General features: G+C 42.2%; 2 protein-coding genes across 6 annotated transcripts; both read left to right on the top strand.

The window, feature by feature from the left end:
* The first annotated feature begins 1796 nt into the window (after nt 1-1796).
* Nucleotides 1797-16425, top strand: plin3 (perilipin 3). Of its 2 annotated transcripts, none has more exons than XM_062998235.1 (8): nt 1797-1827; nt 7874-7961; nt 10119-10314; nt 10796-10878; nt 11409-11628; nt 12877-13247; nt 14255-14473; nt 15084-16425. In XM_062998235.1, the coding sequence occupies exons 2-8, from the start codon at nt 7896-7898 to the stop codon at nt 15222-15224; spliced, it is 1296 nt and encodes a 431-aa protein (XP_062854305.1). In that variant the 5' UTR covers nt 1797-1827; nt 7874-7895; the 3' UTR covers nt 15225-16425. The 2 variants fall into 2 exon arrangements, with proteins under 2 accessions (XP_062854305.1, XP_062854306.1); XM_062998236.1 differs by having other exon boundaries at nt 14258-14473.
* A 1488-nt stretch (nt 16426-17913) lies between these two features.
* Nucleotides 17914-26380, top strand: zgc:77486 (uncharacterized protein LOC405808 homolog). Of its 4 annotated transcripts, none has more exons than XM_062998829.1 (6): nt 17914-18012; nt 19735-19939; nt 21254-21359; nt 21460-21587; nt 21771-21878; nt 22893-26380. In XM_062998829.1, exons 2-6 carry the CDS (start codon nt 19780-19782, stop codon nt 23039-23041), a joined length of 651 nt encoding a protein of 216 aa, XP_062854899.1. In that variant the 5' UTR covers nt 17914-18012; nt 19735-19779; the 3' UTR covers nt 23042-26380. The 4 variants fall into 4 exon arrangements, with proteins under 4 accessions (XP_062854899.1, XP_062854901.1, XP_062854902.1 ...); XM_062998831.1 differs by having other exon boundaries at nt 21463-21587; XM_062998832.1 differs by having other exon boundaries at nt 19735-19930.
* The last annotated feature ends 673 nt before the right edge of the window (nt 26381-27053 follow it).

The following is a 27053-nucleotide window of genomic DNA, read 5'->3' on the forward strand; positions in this document are numbered from 1 at the left end:
TATTGTTCATATAGGGGTGGGATATTAGCCGGATAGGGACTTTATCATAACTGATGCACTATGATCTCTGCTGGCTGATTGATGGCGCCTGGACAGAGGCGGGGAAAGAGTGCGTTGATCAGGATGCGTCTCTCCGTACACAAGGCTGATTTGCATATATGCACCCGCCCAGTGTGGGTAACAAAATGCATACGGCTGCTGCCCATGTGTCGGAGGGGGCATGGGTTAGCTTCGTTCTCCTCAAATGAGAGCGGGGGTTGGCATTAGTGGAGAGGAAGCGTGACGCAAGAAGTCGGTCCAAAAGTTGGCTAGTTTGTGCCAAGGACAAGCCTGGTGCCACGCCCACAGATTTTCTAAAACCCACCACGGCTCAACGCTGTAGAGTTTCACCCATCACAAGCAGAACAGAAATGACTCAGGAACTAAAAACAACCTGTTAAAATGAATGTTTCATTAGGCTTACCATTTACTTCCGTTCCTTCATTGTTTTTTTTTTTACTAGTTGTGAATCCGCTGGTGCTTGCACAAACCCTGATCTAATCAAGGAAACCCGGATCACCCCCCCCCCCCCCCCCCCCCCCCCTAGACACGCGTCCGATCTGCGGCCACTTCTTATCACCCGTCAGTGTTGGGTCCTCACACGGAGCCGTTTTGCTTACTGATTCATTTAAATCTCCCGATATCCACGCTCAGTTGCTTGGACCAGTCCCGGATCCCGAATATCGCAGCGGTAGTGGGAAGAGACCCCGTCCGACCGTCCCTCCCTCAAATTAAACACGCCCAGCTGAGATTCTAACACTCCACAGTGATGTGCTAGCGGCCAGGCGTTGAGCTCAAAAACGAATCCTACTGTACTGATTTTTATTACAGAACCTGCTGCCGTAGCTTTAAGGGGTTAAGGTACTGGACTAGTAATCATAGGGTTGCTGGTTCAAGCCCCACCATCACCAACTTGTCACTGTTGGGCCCTTTGGATTAAAGCAAATGTAAATGTAATTTTCAAGACTATAGAAACGCTATAATGCAATCTAACCATATGATGGCGCTGCTGGGGATTCAAACCCTGGATCCCAGCGATAGCAAGCTGCGCAAGTGACAGCCTCGCCCCCCCGAGCGCCACGGTGAACCCACTCACTCACTTTCTTAACCGCTTATCCAATCAGGGTTGGGGAAGGGGGGTGCTGGAGTCTATCCCAGCTTTTCAATGGGCGCAAGGCACACAGTAACACCCTGGACGGGGCGCCAGTCCATCGCAGAGCAGACAGACACACCCATTCACCTACAGGGTAATTCAGTGCCCCCAATTAACCTGACTGTGGGAGGAAACCCACACAGACACTTGGAGAACATGCAAACTCCACACAAAAAGGACCCGGACCGCCCCACCTGGGTATCGAACCCAGGACCTTCTTGCTGTGAGGCGACAGTGCCCACCCACCCGCCAAGGTGAGCCGATTGGCTCTGTCTGGGTGAAGGAGGGTGGGGGTGCGATAAAGCAATGTTTGATGCCCTTTGATAGACGGACGTACTCCGACAGTACGACTTTGGACCCACTGTGACATCTACCAGGGTGAAGTAAAACAGATGAATCAGATATAAACGATCACAAGTCATTGATCAATACCCAGCCTTCAAAGAGATTGAAGCTACTTTGTATCCAGCACCTCTTTGATCTTCATTTCTGATTCATCAAAGAGCAAGCGGAAGCTGATTGGCTGGGTTGTGTAAAGCCACGCCTCCTTTAGTCATGCCCTGTTGCTCCACGCGGACTCTGGAGTCCCAGTCTTGTCTCAGAGTTCAACAGGGAAGCACATCGAGGGCAGACAGGTGAGTAAAAACCCCCAAACACACTATTATACAGGGTACAGGGGGCACTGGGTGGGTCAGGGTTGCCAGATTGAACAAGATTCAATGCTTACATCTACAATAAATAACACTGTGTTGACACTGTGGGTTAAAATAGATTTTATTGCAGAACAGATTCAGTTTGGAAGACTGGGACAGGTTCAGACTGGAACTGGTCTGGGTGGTTAAAACTGGTCTGGGTTGGGGAGAAAGTCGCAGGGTGTAAATGTACCAATCTGGCACTGAAATAAATACAGTAAATATTTAATATGGTTTGTATTTAAGGCTGCAGTTACTTCCTTTATGGTTTTAATTGCATTAAAGTCCAGTCCAGAACCTGCTGTTGCATTTCAGGTTTGTTATGATTATAAAAATATAATGTATATAATGGTATAGCCAAAAGTATGTGGACACCCGTCCTAATTATTATTATTATTATTATTATTATTATTATTATTATTATTATTATTATTATTATGAGTTCAGGTGTTTTAGCCACACCAGCTGCTTAAACTGATCACATCCGTTACTTTAAATAAATGCTATGCTTCCGGATGTGTGTTGGGCATTACCTTAGGGAAGGCCCTTTCCAGTGCAAGCACTGAATTTCCCAGTGGTTTTGTGTTCTGGTTTTGTTATTTTTAATCATTTTAAGTCCAGAACCTGCTGTTCCATTTCAGGTTTGTTATGATTATAAAAATATAATGTATATAATGTATGGGGACACCCGTCCTAATTATTGAGCTGCTTAAACTGACCACATCCGTTACTTTAAATAAATGATATACTCCCGGATTTGTGTTGAGCAATAGCTTAGGGAAGGCCCTTTTCGAGTTCATCTGTACATGAGTTTCTTGTGGGGGGATTTTCCAGTGGTTTTCTGTTCTATTTTTCTTTATTTTTAATGATTTTTAATGATCCAGGGGTGACGTTTCTAGTTCTGTCTACGTTCGATATTTCACTGTAATTCCCACTGCGTACAGTTTCACACACTGGCACTGCCCAGACGGTTGTGTAGAACCAGGGCAAAGGTTAAGTACATAAATTAAACCAGTCTTCAGTGTTTCTCAACTCAAACACTCGTTTTTACCCTTATTATGGGCTTATTAAAGTGTTTATAAAAGGAATAAAGTGTTAAACCAACCACTGTCCATTTTATCAGCTCCACTTACCATATAGAAGCACTTTGTAGTTCTACAATTACTGACTGTAGTCCATCTGTTTCTCTTCATGCTTTGTTACCCCCTTTCACCCTGTTCTTCAATGGTCAGGACCCCCACAGGACCCCCACAGAGCAGGTATTATTTAGGTGGTGGATGATGCAGTGCAGTCACTGCAGTGCTGAGAATGATCCACCACCTAAATAATACCTGCTCTGTGCTGGTCCTGTGGGGGTCCTGACCATTGAAGAACAGCATGAAAGGGGGTAAAAAAGCATCCTCCCAATCTAGTCGTATAAAAATTCCCAGTTGTATCTCCTCTAGTGCTGCAGACTCAAACCCTGACCCTCCGACACGTGTGTAGTAGCCGACCGCTTCTTTTCACCTGCTCGAGGTGTGTCTACACAGATAGCAGTAGCAGTCTCTGTGCAGTGCCTCGACCAGCCAGCAGAGGTCAGAATGGGGCAGCGGTAGCTTTCTAGTCAAGTAAGGTACTTCACTGGTAATCAGAGGGTTGCCGGTTCAAGCCCTACCACCGCCAAGTTGCCTCTGTTGGGCCCCTGAGCAAGCGTCTCAACCCTCAATTGCTCAAATTGTATTCAATGATAATTGTAAGTCGCTTGGCGGCACGGTGGCTCACTGCTAGAAGGTCCTGGGTTCGATCCCTATGAGGGGCGGTTCGGGTCCTTTCTGTGTGGAGTTCGTAAGTTCTCCCCGTGTCTGTGTGGGTTTCCTTCTGGAGCTCCGGTTTCCTCCCACAGTCCAAAAACATAAAACATGCAGTCAGGTTAATTGGAGACACTGAATTTCCCTATAGGTGAATGGGTGTGTGTGTGGATGGACTGCCGCCCCGTCCAGGGTGTTACTGTGTGCCTTGCGCCCATTAAAAAGCTGGGATAGTCTCCAGCACCCCCACCCCCGGCGACCCTAATTGGATCAGCGGTTAAGAAAGTGAGTGAGTGAGTGAGTGAGTGAAAGTCGCTTTGGATAAAAGTGTAAATGTAAATCATCGCAGCAGTAAAGAGGAGTCTCAACAGCCCTTCCTCAGACACAGCCAATTGTTTGTGTAGGCGCCTGGCTGGCCAATAGCACAGCTGAGAAACTTAAACTTAAACTTAAAAAAACTGAAACTTAAAAGCTTGAGATCCCAGTGGTGATCCAAGTGCCACATTGACATATACACTGTAAATGATTCCAGTATAAACATTTAGGTATAATATATGGAACAAGCCCCATCACCAGCCTGTCAGACACCCAGTTTAAAAAACTAGTCAATAAAATCTTTTGATAGATTAGATGCTGAGTGATTTCACTGCTGATGGTCGAATTTACTCCCCCCGTTTACCCCTCGTTACAAAATCCCCTCTTGAGAAATCTCTGAAACTCAAACGTTGTTCCTTGTTCTGGATTTTGTCCTGTTACGTAATGATCGAGTGAAACATTCCATTTCATGTGTTCATGCTTCACTACCACTTTATCCTTGTCAGGGTCACAGTGGGTCCGGTGCTCCTCCAGAATCACTGTGTGCAGTCCAATCCATTACGGACGTGACTCTTTATTACAATTACAAATCCTTCTTATTATATAATATACATCCAATGCTAATATTTACTTTATATGTAAGTAAACAAATGTATTCAAATGTATAGATTATAATATATAGTAAATACATTTATTTTAAATAAGTTCATAACTTTAAGCTCATCCATATGTTTTACAAGGTAATACTAGAATAAAAACAGTACATATTTAAAGATCACATAAATCGATCCATTTTTACATATTAATACTTTAAAATAAAATTATTCTATTTAAGATAATTAAAAAGAATAAAATAAAATCGTTCTTGTGAAAACTGTTGCTGCTGGTACAGTATTTTAGCGTCCTTTCAGTTTTATTTAACAACTTGGGTTTGATTCCCACAGTCCTTTCTGTGTGGAGTTTGCATGTTCTCCCTGTGTTCACGGGGGTTTCCTCCGGGTGCATTATAAAGACCTGCAGTCAGGTTAACTGGAGATACTAGTAATGACCCTGTGTGTGTGTGTGTGTGTGTGTGAGTGTGAGTGTGTGAGAGTGTGTGAGAGTGTGTGAGAGTGTGTGAGAGACTGTACAACACTTTCAGAAATCGTATGACTAACCAGCAGTAGTAAGCGGCACAACCACTTCATAAAACCGGTGATTCATTCGCCCTGCCGGGTCAAAGTTGCAGTGAAACCACACACAAGTGAATAGAGATGAATAAGAATCATTCTCCTGATGTTTTACTGCACCTTAGTGGCTCCTTTTTTTAGATTCAGACTCCCAGATGGCGCAGCGGGATATTCCGCTAGCACACCAGCACTGAGACTCTGAACTCCCGAGTTCTAACCTCGGCTCTGCTACCGGTCGGCTGGGCACCCCTCTAGGGGGCATAATTGGCAGTGGCAGCAGCAGACAAAACTGGTCTTTTCAAGTCTGCTGGGTGGGTAAAAGACCGGACTAAAGTGGGCGGGGTCTTTGACACTGTGTAAGGTCCCTGGTTAGTAGCCCGAGACGCCTGTACAGCAATAATACCAGTAAAAATTATAATAATAGTATCATTATTAATAACAGTAAAAATAATAATAATAATATCAGTAATAATAACAGTAAGAATATCAGTAAAATTTATAATAATAATATTAGTAATAATATCAGTAAAAATTATAATAATAATAATAATATCAGTAATAATATCAGTAAAAATTATAATAAAAATAACAGTAAAAATTATAATAAAAATAACAGTAAAAATTATAATAATAATAATAATATCAGTAATAATATCAGTAAAAATTATAATAAAAATAACAGTAAAAATTATAATAATAATAATAATATCAGTAATAATATCAGTAAAAATTATAATAAAAATAACAGTAAAAATTATAATAATAATAATATCAGTAATAATATCAGTAAAAATTATAATAAAAATAACAGTAAAAATTATAATAATAATATCAGTAATAATATCAGTAAAAATTATAATAATAATAATAAAAATATCAGTAAAAATAACAGTAAAAATTATAATAATAATATCAGAAAAAATAACAGTAAAAATTATAATTCTAATAATAATAATATCAGTAATAATAACAGTAAAAATTATAATAATATTTTAAGTAAAAAAAACAGTAAAAATTATAATAATAATATCAGTAATAATAAAAAAAATAATAATAATAACAACAGTAAAAATTCTAATAATAATAATAATAACAGTAAAAATTCTAATAATAATAATATCAGTAATAATTACAGTAAAAATGATAATTCTAATAATAATAATATCAGTAATAACAATGGTGATAATTATAAGAAGAAGAAGAATATCAGTAATTAAAGCAATAAGCCACAAGAGACCGTGCGTTACTGTGATTTTAGCACAGGGATGAAGTTTTTGGCGCGACGCAAAGCGGAGAGCCTAAAACTTCTTTCCCCGTGCTAAAATCATAGCAGTAACGCACGGTCTCGAGTGGCTTATTGCTTTTATAAAACGGCGGTCAACATAAAATACAATAAATACAACAATGTTTAATTCATAAATGTATTTATTGTGTATAAACTTACAATAAAGCATTCTTCCGCGACGCAACGTAGTTCGATTAACAATTAACTAGGCAACATGAGGGCGAAAATAACATTAACTTTTTCTATTCAGTGGCGTATTAATATGGAATGATGTGAGGGGGTCCTAGGTGTGCGTTTATCGGGGATTTTACAACGGCTTCGAACGCGGCTCAGCCAATCAGATTTTAGGACCGGAACTATCCGTTTTATAAACTACTACTACTAATAATGAAAATAATAGTCATCAGTTTACGGCCAATTTTGTATCTCGAGCAGACACGGGGAGAACATGCAAACTCCTCACGCAACCTGGGAATCAAACTGCTATGGGGCGAGCGGCTGGTTTCTCATATTAACACTGTGTAACTTCTGAACAGTTAAAATATGATTGTTTATTTCTGAAGTTGTTTGTAGATTGCGCCACAGTGCTCTACTTGCAAAGCAGCCTTGTAGTCATAGCGGATCTTATGTTCCCTCCCAGCATGCAACAGTGATAAACTGTAGTGACCTGCAGTATTTAATCTAGTCTCTAATCTTGATTGGGGTTTTATCAGCCTGAACTTTAACCACAACAAGCAGTTCTGATTCACTCATGCTGCCTTCAAGTGATCCTCAGATCTTAAACTGGACGAGTCATGAGTACAAAGCTCAGCTCCCCCCTCCCAAAAAATTGGGGCAGTAGGTGAAATACTAGAATCCCAAATGGTGCCATCAGCTGGTTGGGCGTCTATATACAGACATGAATGGCTGTGTCTGAGGGAGGGATGGCTGAGGTTATGAGGTTCCTGGGTTGTGTTACCGCATTGCGCCCAGTAATTCAGAGGAGAAAGCCAGACCCACCGCGACCCTGACCAGGATATAGCAGTGGTACAAGATGGAAAGTAAATGAAATGATTAGATATTAATCATCTGGATTCCACCAGTTTGAGAGCCGCTGCCTGACCTACACTGTTGCATACATGCTTACTGGTTACCAGTTTACTGGTATTCTGCTTATTAAACTGGCAACTTCATGTACAAAAAATTATTTTAAATGCATTAAAATACCCAAAGTGACACCTTGTGGTGCAGCAGTATTGCGCCTGACTCCAAATCAGCAGGCTGTGTGTTTATATGACGTGACGTAGTTGGTAGAGCTGCGTACCAACTGCAAGACACCGTTGGACCCTTGAGCAAAGTGCTTAATCCTCTCGATTCCAGGATGCTGTACGATGGAAACCGTTTTTCTTCATTTGTGCTTACAGTCTGTTTTACTCTCATTTCCTCTCGACCAGTTTGCAGGAGATTTTCTTCATCATGGCAGAGAATGGACACATGAATAAGACGGACACAGACACACCGTCCAGCTCTCAGGAGACTCAGGTGAGTCCAGACAGAGAATAAATCCTAGAAAGATCCACTGTTGGTTCTAAAACACTTATTATAAAATCTGATTGGCTGAGCTGCGTTCGAAGCCGTTGTAAAATCCTCGATAAACGCACACCTAGGACCACCTCACATCATTCCATATTAATACGCCACTGAAAAGAAAAAGTTAATGTTATTTTCGCCCTCATGTTGCCTAGCAACACTGTTAATCGAACTACGTTGCGTCGCGGAAGAATGCTTTATTGTAAGTTTATACACAATAAATACACTTATGAATTAAATGTTGTTGTATTTATTGTATTTTATGTTGACCGCCGTTTTATAAAAGCAATAAGCCACTCGAGACCGTGCATTACTGTTATGATTTTAGCACGGGGAAAGAAGTTTTAGGCACTCCGCTTCACGTCGCGCCAAAAACGTCATCCCCGTGCTAAAATCACAGTAATGCACGGCCTCTCGTGGCTTATTGCTTTATTTTAACACCATGAAGCCTCTGATGATAAAAATGAAGAGTAGAATCAGGTGAGTTTGGGGTTTTTGTGTTTATTTTTTAGTAACACTGAGTGTAAAGAACTCTAAATAAGAAACAGAAAATAAAAATACAGGAAGCAAAATAAATCCAGATTCTAGATCCTGTCATAAAAATATCCCTAACAAACAAACCAGCTCAAATCCTCTGATTCTTGATTAGTCACATTTTTAAAAGATTTAAATTCTGGTCACAGTGTTTAGGACGCTTGATTAGACACAGTCTATATGGATTTAACTTTTATTTCCTCCCAATATTTAAAGATTTGACTCCTGGAGAGTCAAAGTAATTGGGGCTTTGATTCCTATTTAGAGCATTGACTGTTGTTTTGTCCCAATATTTAAAGATTTGAGTCCTGGAGAGTCACAGTCTTTAAATATTGGGACTAATCAAGAGTCAAACATCTAAAGATTTGACTCCTAAAGAGTCACAGTCTTTAGAGCTTTGACTCTTGATCAGTCTAAGTCATTATTGTTTAATCCCAGTATTTAGAGCTTTGACTCCTGGGAAGTAACAGTCTTTATAGCTTTGACTCTTAACTAGACACTGTCTTTAGGGCATTGATTCCTGTAAAGTCACAGTCTTTAGAGATTCTATCCATCCATCCATCCATCCATCCATCCATCTATCTATCTTGAGTCCTGAAAAGTCACAGTCTTTAGAGATTCCATCCATCCATCCATCTATCTATCCATCTTGAGTCCTGAAGAGTCACAGTGTTTAGGGCTTTGATTCTTGGAGAGTTACAGTCTTTAGGGCTTTCAATCTTAATTAGTCGCAGTCTATATAACGTTTACTATTGTTTCATCCCAATATTTAACTGTTTGACTCTTGGAGAGTCACAATCTATAGAACTTTCATTCCTGGAGAGTCACAGTCTTTATGGCTTTGACTCTTGATTAGACCCAGTCTTTAGAGCTTTGACTATTGGACTTTGACTCTTATTAATCATAAGTCTTTATGGTTTTGTCTCTTGATAAGTCCCAGTCTTTATAGATTTGACTTTTGTTTCATCCCGATATTTAAAGATTTGACTCCTGGAGAGTCACAGCATTTAGGGATTTCACTCTTACTTAGTTACAGTCTTTAGAGCTTTGACTCTTGATTAGTCCCAGTTTTTAGAACTTTGAGTTCTGGAGAGTCACAGTGTTTAGGGTTTTGGTTCTTAATTAGTCACAGTCTTTATAGCCTTGAATCTTGATTAGTACCATTCTTTAGAACTTTGAGTCCTGGGGAGTCTTTAGAGCTTTATTTCCTTGAGAGTCACAGTCTTTACAGCTTTGACTGTTGTTTTTGTAATGTTGACTTTTGATTAGTCATAACTTTAACTCTTGTTTAGTCATAGTTAAAAAAAAATTGACATCTTGACAGTGCCACTCCTTAGAGCTTTGACTCTTGATTAGTCCCAGTCTATAGAGCTTTGACTTCTGGAGAGTCCCAGACTTTAGGGCTTTGACTCTCAATGAGTCCCAGACTTTAGGGCTTTGAGTTCTGGAGAGTCAGAGTCTTTAGAGCTTTGACTCTTGATTAGTCCCAGACTTTAGAGCTTTGACTCTCAATAATCCCAGTCTCTAGGACTTTTGATTTTAAGTATTATATGTCTGTTTTATTTTTTATTCCAGAGTGTGATGTCTCGCATGAGTAATTTACCGCTGGTGAGCTCGGCGTGTGACGCAGTGTCCAGCGTCTACAACAGCACGAAGGAGAACGTCCCCGCCCTCAGAGGGGTGATGGATGCTGCAGAGAGCGGGGTTCGAACCCTGAGCACGGCTGCCAGCTCGGGCACCAAACCCATACTGAACAAATTAGAGCCACAAAGTAAGAACCGGAATCCCTCTACACCCGCACCCCCCATATTCATACAGTACAGCGTGTAGGAATAAACATACGTTATCATGTAAATTAAATACCGTCCCGACAGTTTTGGCAAACGGAACAGTGTTTAAATTTACTATCACCTGGACAAACACTGTGTCCAAAAGTACTGTATGTAGACACTTGTTAGACATCTCATTCCAAAAGCATAGGCATTAATATTGAGTTACCCTCCTTTTGTTGCTATAACAGCCTCCACTCAGTTGGTAGAGCTTTTGCCAAGATTTTTGAGTGTGTCCCCAATCTGTTGATTAATTTTGTTTAATTGATTTCATACACCTGATAGCAATTTTTGTGTATTCAACCTTGTGGCAGCAGAACTCACTAACTACGTCATAGGGGTGTCTACAAACTTTTGGCCGTATATCGTGCACTCTGGGTCGTTTTGTTTGTTTAATCGTTTAATTTTGCACTTTTATTGCAGTCGCCATGGTGAACGAATACGCAATTAAAGGACTGGACAAGATGGAGGAGAAACTTCCCATCCTGCACCAGCCGGCTGACAAGGTAACGTCGCTGACCCGAAACGAACAAAAGCAACACGAAGACCAAAGAAAGACGTTTGATCACACAATCGTGTTAAATTAGGGTCCGTAGCATGACGTCAAACGTTTACGGACATTAGCATACTCTAAGCATAAGGTAATGATGTGGACTTTCTTGAGATTTAAGGAATCAGGGTTCAAATCTCATCTGCCATATTGGAAGGTTGGGCATCTACATGAACATGATTGATAGAAATAGTGGATAGAAATAGGAGGGTTGCGCCCGGCACAGGAAGGGCAAAAACTGTGCCAAGGACCAGATCTGCTGTGGCGACGCCTAAATACAGGAGCTACCAAAAAGCAAAATAAGGAGACGGAGTAGTTATCAGCTGTGGTTATTCATTCAATCACAGAAAAAGAACAGCTGCAGAAACCGTTGAAGATTACGACCACCCTGACACACGTCCCTTACAAACTCACCAACATCAAATAATCATGTTGTAATTATTTCCTGTACTCCAAATAACCTAAACCTGACCCCTGTCTCCTCAGCTGGTGGACAGTGTGTACCAGTGCGTGTCCGGTGCCAAGGATGCCGTGATGGGCGCGGTCATGGGTGGGGTGGAGATGACCCGGACGGCGCTGAGCGGCGGAATGAACACGGCCATGGGAAGCAGAGTGGCTCAGATGGTCAGCAGTGGGGTCGGCTTCGCTCTGACTCGCTCAGAGGACTGGGTGGAGCAGAACCTGCCGCTCACCGAGAAGGAACTGGGTGAGTCATGTGATACAAGTGGTCATGTGATTGTGAACGTTTGTGGTGTGTGTACGAAGATAATGAGGGAAAAATACAATTAAGCGAGAAATATCCTACTAGGCTGAGCTGGTAGCAAGACAGTGGTGTATAGTGATCTGTTCAGGTGTATTATGCACCAAGAGAAGGGTACAGGCCTGACTGCTTGACCGTTCCACTATATGAATAGAGATTTGTAAGAATAGAGATTTGTGTGTGGGGGGGGGGGGGGGGGGACTCCAAACGGCATCTTCAACCCACAATATCTGCCCTTGACTATTGTGGAGGGTCCATAATGCCACAAGATGTGCATTAAGTCTCGTGGTTTTCTGCATGGTTACGTAACTGCTGATAAAATGCCGTTTTTTCAGCTCCAAGTGCACCTTGTGGTGCAAACTTTCTTATTTAGACACTATATCAAAAAACATGGGCACACGGCAGGAATAACCTGGACAGGGTGCCAATCCAAAGTACCCATGCTGACTCCTGTGTATTATCCAAAGCACCTATATTGGACATTTGCTTTGATGTTAATATAAATACACCAAGAGAAGGGTCCAGGCCTAATTGCTTGACTCATGCACTAGGTCCCCTCCAGTCACTTATACCAGACTGGCATACATACTAGGGGGCCTGGGTGAGTCCAAATGGGGGTCTATCTATCTGTCTTTCTGTCTGTCCGTCCGTCCGTCTGTCTCTGTCCGTCCGTCTGTCTGTCTGTCTGTCTGTCTATCGATCTGTTTATGTATGTATCTGTCTTTCTATATAGCTGTCTGGCTGGCTGTCTGTCTGTCTGTCTGTCTGTCTGTCTGTCTATCTATCCACCTGACTGTCTATCTATCTATCTTTCTATCTATCTGTCTGTCTGTTTGTCTGGCTATCTATCTGTCTATCTATCTATCTATCTATCTATCTATCTATCTATCTATCTATCTATCTATCTATCTATCTATCTATCTATCTATCTATCTATCTATCTATCTATCTATCTATCTATCTATCTATCTATCTATCTATCTATCTATCTGCCTGCCTGCCTGCCTGCCTGCCTGCCTGCCTGCCTGCCTGCCCATCTGTTTCCACTTACTTTTATTGTTCTACTATTTCATATAAATATTTGCCGTCCAAAAACATTCAAAAAGTAAATATTGCACGACTGCAGATCTCAGATCTCGCAATCACAAATTCCCAGAGTGAAAAGATTTATAAATTCATGCCCTCGTCCTACAGCTGTGCTGGCAGAGCCGCTGCCGCAGGATGAAACTCAGGCCGCGTTGACCCAGAACATCGGCGCGTCCCAGAACTCCGCCCACAGCTACTTCGTCCGTCTGGGGAAACTCTCGGCCGTGGTCCGGGAGCGAGCCCTGGAGCTGTCCCTCATCAAAGCCAAAATCGCTCGAGACGCCACGCACAAAGCCGTGTCCCAGATCGCCAGCACCCTGGACCTGTTTGAGAACGTCAGCGGGGCCAATAAGCTGGTGGGAGCTCAGGAGCAGCTGATGAAGAGATGGAGGGAGTGGAAGAAGGAGGAGCAGATCAAAGATGGACAGGGAGGAGAGGCAGAAAATGTGGAGGAGGACGGAGGTAAAGGTAATGGAGAGGTGAGTGTATTTATCATCGTTATTAATTTACTGTGTATTACTGTATATTTATATTTATATAACTGTATAATAATGCACTGGGTGTCCACATACTTTTGGCCATGTAGTTTGTGTCCTCCAGTTTGGGCATTAATACAAGAATTGCCTCCTTTTTCACATGATTTAGAGTGTACATGTGGGAAGAAGGCCTGGCTCATGGTCTACATTCCAGTTCATCCCAAAGCTGTTTAATTATTCCTTAAGTATTGTACAGTAATACTTACTAACGTAATCATTTCTGTCTGTCTGTCTGTCTGTCTGTCTGTCTATCTATCTATCTATCTATCTATCTATCTATCTATCTATCTATCTATCTATCTATCTATCTATCTATCTATCTACCAACCTACCTGTCTGTCTGTCTGTCTATATATCTGTGTGTCTGTCTGTCTATCTGTCTGTCTGTCTATATATATATATACAGTACATATATATGTCTGTCTGTCTGTCAGTCTGTTTGTCTGTCTGTCTGTCTGTCTATTTATGTATCTGTCTGTCTGTCTATCTATTTATGTATCTATCTGTCTGTCTGTCTGTCTGTCTGTCTGTCTGCCTATCTGTCTGTTGGTTGATCGGCCGGTCTGTCTGTCTGTCTGTCTACCTATGTCTGTCTGTCTGTCTATCTATCCATCTATCTATCTGTCTGTCTATTTATTTATCTTTCTGTCTATCTGTCTGTCTGTATATACTGTATATCTATCTATCTGTCTGTTTGTCTGTCTGTCTCTCGATTGATTGATCCACCATCCACTGTCCATTATTGAAAGCACCTATAATGGCCATGCAGGCATCAGAACTGAACGTTTGCTTTGATGACAATGTAAATACACCAAGAGAAGGGTACACGCCTGACTGCTTGACCCATGCACTGGACTCTCTCTAGTGACTTAATGCTGTTGGGAGAGGGGGGGGGGTTAATATATATATATTATACTTTTTTTCATCTATACTATTGTGTGTGTGTGTAGCAGATGGAAGGGCGTGCCCTGTCCATGGTCCGTGGCATGAGTGAGCAGCTCCGCGAGGCGTGCACGGGCGTCGTATCCAGCGTCCAGGGCCTCCCCGCCACCGTCCAGGAACAGCTGATGAGCGCCCGGCGCTCGGCCGAAGAGCTTCACTCATCGCTGGGCAAAACCAAGAGCATCACGCCCACGCTGCTGGAGCAGAGCCGAAACCAGCTCGCACAGGTACGAGGAACAAGGGGGCACACACCTCTGCATGGCATATAAATTATACATTATCATTATGATCTGTATACTTCACGCAATATAGGGTCAAAAGTATGTGGACACCTAACCGTGAGCATGCGGATATCATGATGAACAAAACATGTAAAACGAGCAGTTAAGGTCTTGACTAGTAATCATAAGGTTGCTGGTTCAAGCCCCACCACTGCAAGGTTGCCACTGTTGGGCCCTTGAGCAAGGCCCTTATTGCAGCTATAACAGTCTCCACACATGGAATTGGAATGAAAAGTGTGATTGTGGTTACACTTATGTGTTTCGTGGAACAGGAAAAGGCCTTCCATAACCTGCTGCCATAAAGCATTTTCATCCTGGTCAGGGTCACAGCAGGACTTTGGCCAGCCAATACGACCTCAGCACTGGGATTCAAACCCAGATCTTATTGGTGGTGGGCCAGCATAACAGTGCTCTCAGCCGGCCGTTATCCTGGTCAGGGATTTGACCACTCTTCTTTTCACAGACCTTTTCACCATCCTGGATCTTAGCCATGATAGGCTTGTGTAATAGACTGCTGTATGTAATGAAATGTTGGTGTGCATTGTGTGTTCTGTAGGTGAGACAGTCTTTGGATGGAGTGATGGAGTATCTGCTGAATAACACCCCCCTAAACTGGCTAGTTGGGCCTTTTTCACCCCAGCTTACAGAGAAGAAGCCAGGAGCAGAGGAGCCCAGCTATAAAACACTCCATCATTAAAAAGTGCCTTAAATGATTGTTTAAACCTTTTTCCCCACTATGTTTATACTGTTCAATGAATCAGTTGTATGTGTTTACAGCGTAATAAATAATTTGACCTTCTTAATTGACCTAAATGATAAATTTAAGTCGACTAAGTCTAAAGATTTGTTAATAAATCATTTTTTTTGCATCATATTACTTAATTAGACTGAAATTGACCTTGGTAGCTAGTCATCAGAAGGTTGCTGGTTCAAATCCCACCACTGCCATGGTTGCCACTGTTGGACATTTGAGCGAGGCCCTTAATCTTTAATTTCTTGGACTGAATTCATTAACAGTTGTAAGATGCTCTGGATAAATGTGACGTGAGTCACTAGTGAGTCATTTGGCTGTATCATATAAAAAAGTACGGAATCGTTTGGTCTTATTAAAGAATTCAAATGTGAATCATTTAGATTCATTATGAAAATCGCATCTGAATCATCTGTCTTCATAATAAAATTCACCATTGAATCGTTTGGCTGTATCATATAAATTAGTAGTGAATCATTTGGCTTTATTAAATAATTCAACGGTAAATCATTTAGATTTACAATAAAATCACTTGTGAATCGTTCGGCTGTATTATATAAATTGGTACTGAATCATTTGGATTCATCATAAAAATCGCCTGTGAATCATCTGTCTTCTTAATGAAATCAAATAAAACATTTTGATTATATAAATGAGCACTGAATTATTTAGCTTTCACATTTAAATGTAAGGGCGTATTATTTTGCATTCTGAATGATCCTGATGAAATATTTAGCCTTATAATTTAATAGTATGAAGGGAATTATAACTGAATCTTACTACAAAAAGCAACTGTAAATAAACATTACCATATAAACTAAGTTTACTCTTACTGGGTATTTTAAATATGTTTATTTAATGTTTACAAGTCCACAGTTAGTGAACTGTATTATGTTGCACCTTATGAAAGTGTAATAATTTTGCTCACTTAAAATTAATATTTAGTTTGCATCTGTTCTGCTCTTTAGTAATACTATAATACGACACATCAGTAATTGTACTATTGTTATTATAATTATTATATAAAATAAAAACATATTCTGAATGTTGTATTGGTACAGCACTTTTTGTTTTGGTCCAGGACCTGCAGGAGTGTAATTAAATACATTTGTGTAAAAACAACATGATTAAATCATATTAAAATGTCTCAACTTTTCAGGGAATAAGGTTTGTATATACAACGTTAATGATCAAATTGGTGGCACATACGTTTTTTTAAACTGCTTTAAGTTTGTTTGTTTATTAGGGTTTTAACGTCATGTTTTGCACTCTTTGGTTACATTCATGACAGGAACAGTAGTTAATCGATACACAAGGTTCTTCAGTTCACAAGGTTATATCAAACACAGTCATGGACAATTTTGTATCTCCAATTCACCTCACTTGCACGTCTTTGGACTGTGGGAGGAAACCGGAGCACCCGGAGTAAACCCACGCAGACACGGGGAGAACATGCAAACTCCACACAGAAAGGACCCGGACTGCCCCACCTGGGGATCGAACCCAGGACCTTCTTGCTGTGAGGCGACAGTGCTGCCCACTTAGCCACCGTGCCGCCCCTGATTTAAGTCAGTAATAATGATTAAATATGGCTGATCACTTCTACGTATGTGCCCTTACTAACAAAGGTTAGTTTAACAGCTTGCTTGACTCGTGAACAGTGGCACTTGTTCCAATAGCTGATTGCAATAAATAGTCAATTATCTGGACCACTGTTCCATGTCCTTTTAAATGAATGCAGTCTAACTAATTCTATGTATATGGGCACAGGAAAGTCACCAGCTATAGTCAATTATAATTAATAACAAGAAATTAGAAGACCATGTCACAAAGTTTAAAGACATTATAGAAGTGGAGCTGATAAAATGGACAGTGAGTGTAGAAACAAGGTGGTTTTAATGTTATGGCTGATCAGTGTACAAACTGTTACACTAGTCTAGGCAACATGAAATAGGGGCATAAATGACCTTCTCCAGATCTCGCAGTGACAGAAATGATTTAATCTTAGCAATTAATCTAAGTTGAAAAAAGCTGCTTCTGAGAACAGAGTTAAACTGTTTATCGAACCTTAGGTCAGGATCAGATATTACCCCAAGATTCTTTACCTGTGGTTTCACATAGTCTGACAGTTTACCAATGTTATCTATTAAAGAATCAGTGTATTTGGGAGAGCCAAAGAGAATAACTTCTTTTTTATCAATTAGAAGTTTAAAAACGTTATAAAACTGTCCACAACACCAGTGATAATCCAGTTTGTCATACTGTAAAGGTTTGAACTAGCAGATTTAGTCCTTTTTTGATGAACCCTCACAAAAAACACTAATTGAATCAGAAAAAGACCAATTTCATAAATAATTAAAACCCCAGGACTGTCGTGACATGCATGTGTCTTACAGATGTACGTAAAATTGTGACTTCAGTTGTACATTTGATTTCAGAGGCGATTTGAGTGTTTTGTAAATTTCTTTTGGTGGAGTGAATTGTTGCTTTGTGGCTTACGTCGCGGGCTGAAGCCCAAATAGCATCCCACTGAGAATAAAGTACACTAAATAGTGCTGTTTTTCATTCAACGCAGTGCGCATGTCTAGCAACGGGGTTGGTAATCGGGACGAAGCCATTCCTGTTGTTTCGACTGACGGGCTGCTAGGCCGCGTTAGCAGAGACCTTATCATAACCTGTGTAATTCTGCCCAACACAGGTCCTCTTGTTCGTCCTAAATTACATCGAGTTACAGGTAACGACGATAAAATCGTATTTATATACATAAATGAGAAGATTTAGGAAACGTTTGTTTGATTCGACGAGCTTTTATTTTTCGCGTTCCATCACGTAAGCTAGGCTAACTGGCTAAAAGTAGCTCAGCATGCTAACACGATTAGCTCAGTCCATTGAGTTAACGCTGTTAGAAAATGTAAATGTACGAGGTGTTAATTATTTTAATTTATTATTTTTTTTATTTACACTGACTTAAAATAACGTAGTTTATCATGTCAGGTTGAGTAATGTACTGGTTGAGGTAGCTAAGCTTGTTTTTAAGCTGTACTGATGTAATTGTAGACACAGTAATATAACAGTCAAGTAGGTTGCTGAAAATATACATTATTAACTTGTATTTTTTATATATAAATTTCCTTTAACCAGATTATTCATAGTTATGTGTGAATGTTTGGACCCCGCTGATAAAATGACACGTTTGGTTAAATTTATACGTGGAAAACAAGCGAACAAACTTTTGAACATTTTCATGCACTATTACTGATTATTCGCCCAATTTAGCTTCTAAAACCCTAAAATGTGGCATGTTTAAATGTCATAACACATTAAATCTATGGTTTATATACTTTAGGGTCAATTCAGAAACGATATGTAAATTGTACATTACAAAAATAAACTGTTAACCATCAGTGACTGGGTTAGTGGCTTCAAGCCAGATCAAAGTAAGTTAAACAGTATTTAAGAGTAAAAGATTTAGATTAAAAGAAAATTAAATCTATGGGAATGTATGGTGGATTTTTAAAGGGGTCCTAGGTTGCAAAAAGAACACGTTTATTTGTCATATACACCGATCAGCCATAACATTAAAACCATCTCCTTGTTTCTACACTCACTGTCCATGTTATCAGCTCCACTTACCATATAGAAACACTTTGTAGTTCTACAATTACTGACTGTAGTCCATCTGTTTCTCTACATGCTTTGTTACCCCCCTTTCACCCTGTTCTTCAATGGTCAGGACCCCCACAGGACCACCACAGAGCAGGTATTATTTAGGCGGTGGATGATTCTTAGTGTGTGTTGTGCTGGTATGAGTGGATCAGACACAGCAGCGCTGCTGGAGTTTTTAAACACCGTGTCCACTCACTGTCCACTCTATTAGACGCTCCTACCTAGTCGGTCCACCTTGTAGATGTAAAGTCAGAGACGATCGCTCATCTATTGCTGCTGTTTGAGTCGCTCATCTTCTAGACCTTCATCAGTGCTCACAGGACGCTGCCCACGGGGCGCTGTTGGCTGGATATTTTTGGTTGGTGGACTATTCTCAGTCCAGCAGTGACAGTGAGGTGTTTAAAAACTCCAGCAGCGCTGCTGTGTCTGATCCACTCATACCAGCACAACACACACGTCAGTGTCACTGCAGTGCTGAGAATCATCCACCACCTAAATAATACCTGCTCTGTGGGGGTCCTGACCATTGAAGAACAGCATGAATTTATTATATACATAGTGAAATTAAAATGTTTTATATTCTATGTACTTATGACAGTAAAATCAGCCACAGGCGTATAAAACGCCCCAGTCATACAGAAAATAAACACACCGTGATATACTGTGAAATCGCCAGAATCTTAAAAAAATACCCTGATATGAAGTTTTGGTCATACCGCCCAGCCCTACTGTCACGACAAATGTGTACGTCCACTACCTGCACTAAACACCCACCTCTACGATATCCCAGACTTGCCCTCTCCCACCCCCCTCTCCCCCTGTTTTTCAGAAGGCGATGGCACAGGAGACGAATCAGACTCAGGTGCCGATGCTTTGCACGCTGGGATGCGGTTTCTACGGCAACCCTCGCACCAATGGCATGTGCTCGGTGTGCTACAAGGAGCATCTTCAGAGGCAGCAAGCGGGGGGGCGGAGCAGTCCACCAGGTGAGAAAGGTAAGCTAAAGGAAGTGGGTGGTGGTTTAGATTAGAGATGCATGAGTACCGATACTGGTGTCGGGTATTTGCCCGATACCGCGCTCATTAACTCGTACTCACAAACGAGGCTCCGATACTAAACATCCGATACCGTGTACCTAGTGCACGTTGCTGCGTTATGCCCGGTTCACACGACACGATTCTTGCCCTGATTTTCGCTCGGCGGCCGGTTCTCTAAGTGTGAACTATCCAACAACTCGATCCGACCGGCTCGCCGAGCGCTCGAGTTTTCTAGCACGTCAGATATCCGATCTGAGACGTGCGACTGGGAATGAGTGACATGTCGAACAGCCAATGAGAACGCAGGATACGGCGTGAGGGGAAACGCAGGAGAGGAGTGTAAACAGGTGGGACAGGGGGATAATATAGTTTATATCAGAATACATCAGCACACACACACTCACGTTTTACAGTATTTCTGATCTGATCGTTCTCTACAAAACGTAACAACAAAACACCAACATTACAAAAATATTTATTAACCTCCAACTCACTACAGAACGATCCATCCTGCTCGTGTTGCCAAATCCACTCAGATTCATTTATTTTTCCTCCTTGATTTCATCACATCAGCGCACAAACACTTTCATCGCTCGCTACTTGTTGACGTGCATTTTTGGACGTGGTATCATTAAACTTCTCGTCACTTCTCACGTGTGTTTTTGTTTAAAAAAAACGGTATTCTAAATTGGTATCGGCAAGTACAAAAATACATGCACTCGTACTCGGTTGGGAAAAAATGGTATCGATGCATCCCTAGTTTAGATAAAATAAGCATTTTTGCATTGTCACTCATTACTGGGCCATTCTGCTAATCAGTGCCATTTAAGTCTCCAGGACATTATATGTATAAATGTAGGTGAATATTAACTTAATTAACTTAATTGAGTAAAGTGTCCTGCACATGGATCTAATTGGAAATTTTAGGATAAATAATTTAAAACGTTCATAAAAACCCACTATAAGACTAAAACAATAATATTTTTCATGTCTTTACTTTCTACCACGACTTTTTACAATGAAATATAATATAATAGAGCAAAATCTGTCAGAAATCTTTTTTTCCTGCATTGTTTGGTGACTCCAGATGTTTTTACTTTTTCTTATCCATAAGCGATTTATAATAATGTGGTTAAAATCCATGAAGTTTAATTTCATCGAGTTACTACACACAAATGGCACCAAATTGGTGGTATGGCCCTACTACTATAGTGGATAAAACACTGTATACGATTAATTAATTCTAACTCGGCTGATCGTGTCTTCCTCTAGCCGCCACGTCTCCTTCAGGGTCTCCAGCGGTCCCTGCCGTAACCGTCGAGGTGGTCCCCGACCCCGTCTCTGAAGCAGCGGCGCCATCAGAAGAGCGAACGTCCAGGTGAACGTTTGGTCGTTTTGCAAAACTTTTCTGCCTTGAAAAAAATACATCCAAAAAGTCGACTGGCTGACTTTGGTCTGTGTGATTTGTGTAAACGCAGCAGCTCTCCCAGTCCGGTCACTCAGCAGATGACGGCCATGAGCATCTCCCAGGACACAGCGGCCACCGACTCCGACAGAGCCGACGCCGAGGATGAAGACGAGGATGACGGCTCGTCTAAAAGCACAGGTTAGCGGTTTTTATCTACTAATCAATGATGTTGCACAGCAGAGAAATGAACGAAATTTGACAATGGAATTTTAGTATGTGAACTTTATCTCGTTGTTGATCAAAGTTTTGGGCGTTTGTGTGATCGGGCTTGAACCAGCAACCTTTGTATAAGATAATAAGATCTAAATCTTTTTATGGCAGGTCCAACAGGAGAGGCAGCACAAGCCTCCTCAGATGGAGATCAAACTCCTGATAAGAACAAAAAGAAGAACCGGTGCTTCGCTTGCCGGAAAAAAGTTGGACTCACAGGTAAAACAGTGGAGAGAGAAATGGCTGTTTGTTCTCTTCTATGTGGAGAGGAACATATAGTTAGAAAATTGGATTTTAAAGGTTTTGCTTCACTCCTAGGGTACAATTAGACTCAGTAAATGAAATTCATAGCATGACTGAACCACTGGGGATGAACCTGAGCTGGGAAAATCATTTTATATTATTAATATTGGTTTGTAAGGCAGCTTTTGTGTTATGCAATGTTATGCATTGGGCTTCTGAGAAATGATCAGAATCAGCTTCTCCCAGAGTCTAAAACGCTTCTGGTTGAAAATAAAGCTTAACGTGGTTTAATGTAGTAAAAGAAGGAGACAGGAGCACTAAACTTCTCTTCATTATTACTGCTCATAAGTTCCTCCACTAATCACATTCCTCACTCGCTGTTTTACTACAATAAGTCATGCTGAGTTTTGTTCGTACGGCCCGAGTGGCTTTTACCATCGTATCAAACAGTTAGTCTAATTGGAGGAGCTTTGAAAAGGTCAGCGGCAAAAGTGCGCTGTCTTCTCATGTGAATGCGCCCATGCAGCTCGGTCTCTGTACACACATGAGCGTTACACTTGCAGCGTTGTCTAAGCTTTATGTTTGTATATTTGCTGATAATTGAGCTCTAGCACACCAGCGTCGGGATTCTGAACGCCTCGGTTTGAAACTCGGCGTTGCCACCGGTCGGCCGGACGCCATCTAGCGGGCATAATTGGCAGTGTTTCTGCTAGGGCGGGATGACCGGACTATGTGGGAGGGGTCTTCAAACGCCGCGTAAGGACCCCGATTGGCAGATAGAGAGGCGCCTGTGCAGAACGCGTGGGTGAAAAGGGTTCCGCTAAGGGCTGCGCGCGGATCGGTGGAGGCGTGAGCAGCAATATACCCGCCTCGACTGCAATCGGGGATCCCCCAGCAGCGCAGGACAGATCGACTACGATAAATTAAATACAATAGGAGGCTCTCCGCATCTTCATTGACCTCTATCTGTTTCCATTCCCATCTCAACAGGATTCGACTGCCGCTGCGGTAACCTGTTCTGCGCCATCCACCGCTACTCGGACAAACACGACTGCCCGTACGACTACAGAGGCGCGGCGGCCGCCCAGCTCCGCAAGGAGAACCCCATCGTAGTGGCAGAGAAGATCCAGAAGTTATGAGGACCGACCGGAACCACCAGCAGCAGCAGCAGCACCACCGCGACGAACCAGAATCGTGTTTGACCCGCAGGTTTAATCGGAACAATGATACCGGCACTGTTCTATTACGGCTCCATTTCTTCATGGTAGGAAGAAGCGCGGCACACGCCCTTCGCCCCGCGTCTCCCTGACTCTCCCGGTGTGGACTCTGTCCGAGTGTGTGTGTGTGTGTGTGTGTGTGTGTGTGAATGGAAGTGTGCGCGAGGGTCGGAGAGAGCACCCCGGGGTCCGCATGCTTTCGTGGGAGGGAGGACGGGAGGACGTTTTAGTTTTTTTTGGGATTCGCTTTCGTTTGGATACACAAATGGACGGAGGGGGGAGGAGATTTTGGGAGGGGGGTGGATTTCATTTCCTAATTTCTTCCTTTATTCCCTTTAGAGTTTTTTTTCTTTTTCTGATTGAGGTTCATCGATTATTAATGCCTGGTCTATTTACGCCACTTTTATAGACGTTCACTTATCATATTAACGTTCGATCGATCGAACCCCGAGCGACTGACCGATGGATTTTTATTTTCCTTCTTTTCCGTTTTAACGAGTGTATGTGAGCGTATCAGAGGATCTATATTAATATATTGTAGTTAGCTCGAATGGTGTGATTGCATCCTATTTATTTTGTTGTTGTTTTGTTTTTTTCTCCTTCTTTGGTTGAGTTGTGCTGCAGGATTGGAAGCATGTGGCGTGAACAGCTTTGTACTTAATCTCTCGATTGTAGTCCCATCTAATTATGTAAAAAAAAAAAAAATCGTGTGTATGACGTGGTCGTGTCATTTTAATCTCGTGTTCTGAAATCCGAGCGCTGGATTTAGAGGAGCGTCGGGAGCACGGATGCGGCGGCTGAGGATGAGGAGGAAGGTTGGGCGGGGTCTCTGCGGCGATACGCCATCTCTGGGACCTGTCCAAGCGCTGCCTGCAAGTCTCATGGGCGCATGGTGTGGCTGGGAACCCAAAGCTACCAACATTGGTAGCTCAGTGGTTATCACAAGGACAGGGTTCAAGTTGCCACTGTTGGACCCCTGAGCAAGGCCCTTAATTCTCATAATTGAGTCATAACTGTAGGTCACTACACACTACAATGTGGATAACAGGTATATCTTAATTTAAGAGGCAGTTGTAGCCTAGTGGTCAATGTACTGGACTAGTAATCAGAAGGACACTGTTGGACCCCTGAGCAAGGCCCCTCAATTGCTTTCACCAAAATTGGAAATACTGGAACAGTGGTAGCTCAGTGGTAGACAAGGTTCAAGCCTCACCACTGCCAAGTTGCCACTGTTGGACCCCTGAGCAAGGCCCCTAATTCTTATAATTGATTCTCCTTAGGACAAGGAGGAAGGTTGGGCGGGGTCTCTTCCCGCTACCGCTGCGATATGCGATCTCTGGGATTGGTCCGGCCTGGGAACCCAATGCTACCAACAGTGGTTGCTTAGTAGTTAAGGTACTGGACTAGTAATCAGGAGGACAAGGTTCAGGCCTCACCACTGCCAGGTTGTTACTGTTGGACCCCTGAGCAAGGTTCTCATAATTGAGTCATAATTGTAGGTCACTGGGGATAAAAGCACCACCAAGACTGCAATGACAGGCACGTGTATAAGTTGTAGCCTAGTGGTTAAGGTAGCTGCCTCTTAAATTGGACCAGTAATCAAAAGGTCATTGGTTCAAGCCCCATTACTGCCAAGTTGCCACTGTTGGACCCCTGAGCAAAGCCCTTAACCCTCATAATTGAGCCATAGTTATAAGTCGCTTTGGATAGGTATATCTTAATTTAAGAGGCAGTTGTAGCCTAGTGGTTAAGGTACTGGATCAGTAATCAAAAGGACACTGGTTCAAGCCCCACCACTGCCAGGTTGTTACTGTTGGACCCCTGAGCAAGGCCCTTAAGTCATAATTGTAAGTCGCTTTGGATAGGTATATCTTAATTTAGGAGGCAGTTGTAGCCTAGTGGTTAAAGTACTGGACCAGTAATCACAAGGTCACTGGTTCAAGCCCCACCACTGCCAAGTTGTCACTGTTGGACCCCTGAGCAAGACCCTTAATTCTCATAATTGAATCATAATTGTAAGTCACTTTGAATAAAAGCACCACCAAGACTGCAATGACAGGCACGTGGATGATGGGTATATTCTAATTTAGGAGGCAGTTGTACCTACTGGACCAGTAATCAAATGGGGGTCTGATCCTTCTAATTAACACTCGGACCTCCCAAAATGAGGTAAAAACTACATTTTAGGCTGTAGGGGGCTCGTAAGTGGAGTTTTTAAATACCGTGTCCACTCACTGTCCACTCTGTTAGACACTCCTACCTAGTCGGTCCACCTTGTAGATGTAAAGTCAGAGACGATCGCTCATCTATTGCTGCTGTTTGAGTCGGTCATCTTCTAGACCTTCATCAGTGCTCACAGGACGCTGTTGGCTGGATATATTTGGTTGTTGGACTATTCTCAGTCCAGCAGTGACAGTGAGGTGCTTAAAAACTCCAGCAGCGCTGCTGTGTCTGATCCAATCATACCAGCACAACACACACTAACACACCACCACCATGTCAGTGTCACTGCAGTGCTGAGAATCATCCACCACCTAAATAATACCTGCTCTGTGGTGGTCCTGTGGGGGTCCTGACCATTGAAGAACAGGGTGAAAGGGGGTAACAAAGCATGTAGAGAAACAGATGGACTACAGTCAGTAATTGTAGAACTACAAAGTGCTTCTATATGGTAAGTGGAGCTGATAAAATGGACAGTGAGTGTAGAAACTAGGAGGTGGTTTTAATGTTATGCCTGTTCGGTGTATGCTTACATAGTTTAGGGAAGGCCCTTTCATGCTCCAGCATGTATCCCTGTACACAAAGCAAGCTCTGAAAAGAACCCTGACCTCAGCCTCACTCACCAGCTCTGGAATGAACCGGAACATCATCATCAGGCTTTTGACATCATGAGCACAAATTCCCATACACAGACATTCCTCAGAGTCTCTTGGGAAGCCTTCTGAGAAGTCGGCTGCTGTTCTAGCTGAAAATATCACACAGATGTCGCCCTATTTAAGACCAGCCGTTTTGAAATGGGACGTCCGACGAGCTCGTGGTAAGGCGTCCGGATACTTTAGTCCATGTACACTTTTCCGACGTTTTTGATCGAGATTCCTGACCACCAGCAGACCGGTGAATATTGGAACCTGTTCTCCACTTCCTCGCTTTCCAGGCGGGCGAGACACGCCGACGCAGCATCGCGCACACTGTAGACCTCATTGTTCATTTTCTGGTTTCACTGTTATAACATGAGAACGAATAAAGTGACGTTAATGTGAAGCACATCGTCGTTTTTCTGGTGGAATTCTCTACCGCTCTGACACGTCACACTTCTACCTAGTTTGAATCCAAGACGACATGTTGGTAACATGGATCAACAGGTTTCCCCTTCAGTTTGTGTGTTTCTTACCTGAATTAGCTGACGTATACTCTTATTTTATAAATAAATCGAGAACCCTAGGGCGTAAAGGCACTTCTCCTCTTTCGTAGCACTCGTAGTCAACAGTGATTTGCTTGCAAAGACGGCTGAAAACATGAAGCTGTGGCTGACCTGCAGTGTCCCAAATGACATGCTATCAAAAACTGAGCCGTCACCTCTACTGCTGCAGACCCCCACTGATGCCACCTCCATCACGTGTGCAGCACTGACCGCTTCCTTCCACCTGCACCAGGCGGGTACATACGGAGATCCGTATCGTGCACAAGAGTCACACACTGATCTCCATTATCCCCCGTCTCTGTGCAGCACCATCGATCAGCCATCAGAGGTCGTAACGAGGACGAGCCGATTAGTGTCCGTATTTTTAGGCGCAGACGTGAGTTTCAAACTCCTGATAAATAATAATAAATAATAATATTCAGCGCTACGGTGGTACAGCAGTGTATTTAGGGTCCTACTAATTTCATGGACTTTGTTTTTCAAAAAAGAAGAGCCACATTTCACTCATAAATT

This window comes from Trichomycterus rosablanca, chromosome 7, assembly GCF_030014385.1.
Source record: "Trichomycterus rosablanca isolate fTriRos1 chromosome 7, fTriRos1.hap1, whole genome shotgun sequence".
Taxonomy (NCBI): Eukaryota; Metazoa; Chordata; class Actinopteri; order Siluriformes; family Trichomycteridae; genus Trichomycterus; species Trichomycterus rosablanca.

What these genes read in the sequence shown, in the direction of transcription:
- plin3 (XM_062998235.1), top strand. Translation starts at nt 7,896, where the DNA reads ATGGCAGAGAATGGACACATGAATAAGACGGACACAGACACACCGTCC. An exon ending in CCAGCTCTCAGGAGACTCAG is followed by an intron (nt 7,962 to 10,118) that starts GTGAGTCCAGAC and finishes TTTTTATTCCAG; the next exon opens with AGTGTGATGTCTCGCATGAG. An exon ending in GAGGTAAAGGTAATGGAGAG is followed by an intron (nt 13,248 to 14,254) that starts GTGAGTGTATTT and finishes GTGTGTGTGTAG; the next exon opens with CAGATGGAAGGGCGTGCCCT.
- zgc:77486 (XM_062998829.1), top strand. Translation starts at nt 19,780, where the DNA reads ATGGCACAGGAGACGAATCAGACTCAGGTGCCGATGCTTTGCACGCTG. An exon ending in TCAGAAGAGCGAACGTCCAG is followed by an intron (nt 21,360 to 21,459) that starts GTGAACGTTTGG and finishes GTGTAAACGCAG; the next exon opens with CAGCTCTCCCAGTCCGGTCA. An exon ending in GAAAAAAGTTGGACTCACAG is followed by an intron (nt 21,879 to 22,892) that starts GTAAAACAGTGG and finishes CCATCTCAACAG; the next exon opens with GATTCGACTGCCGCTGCGGT.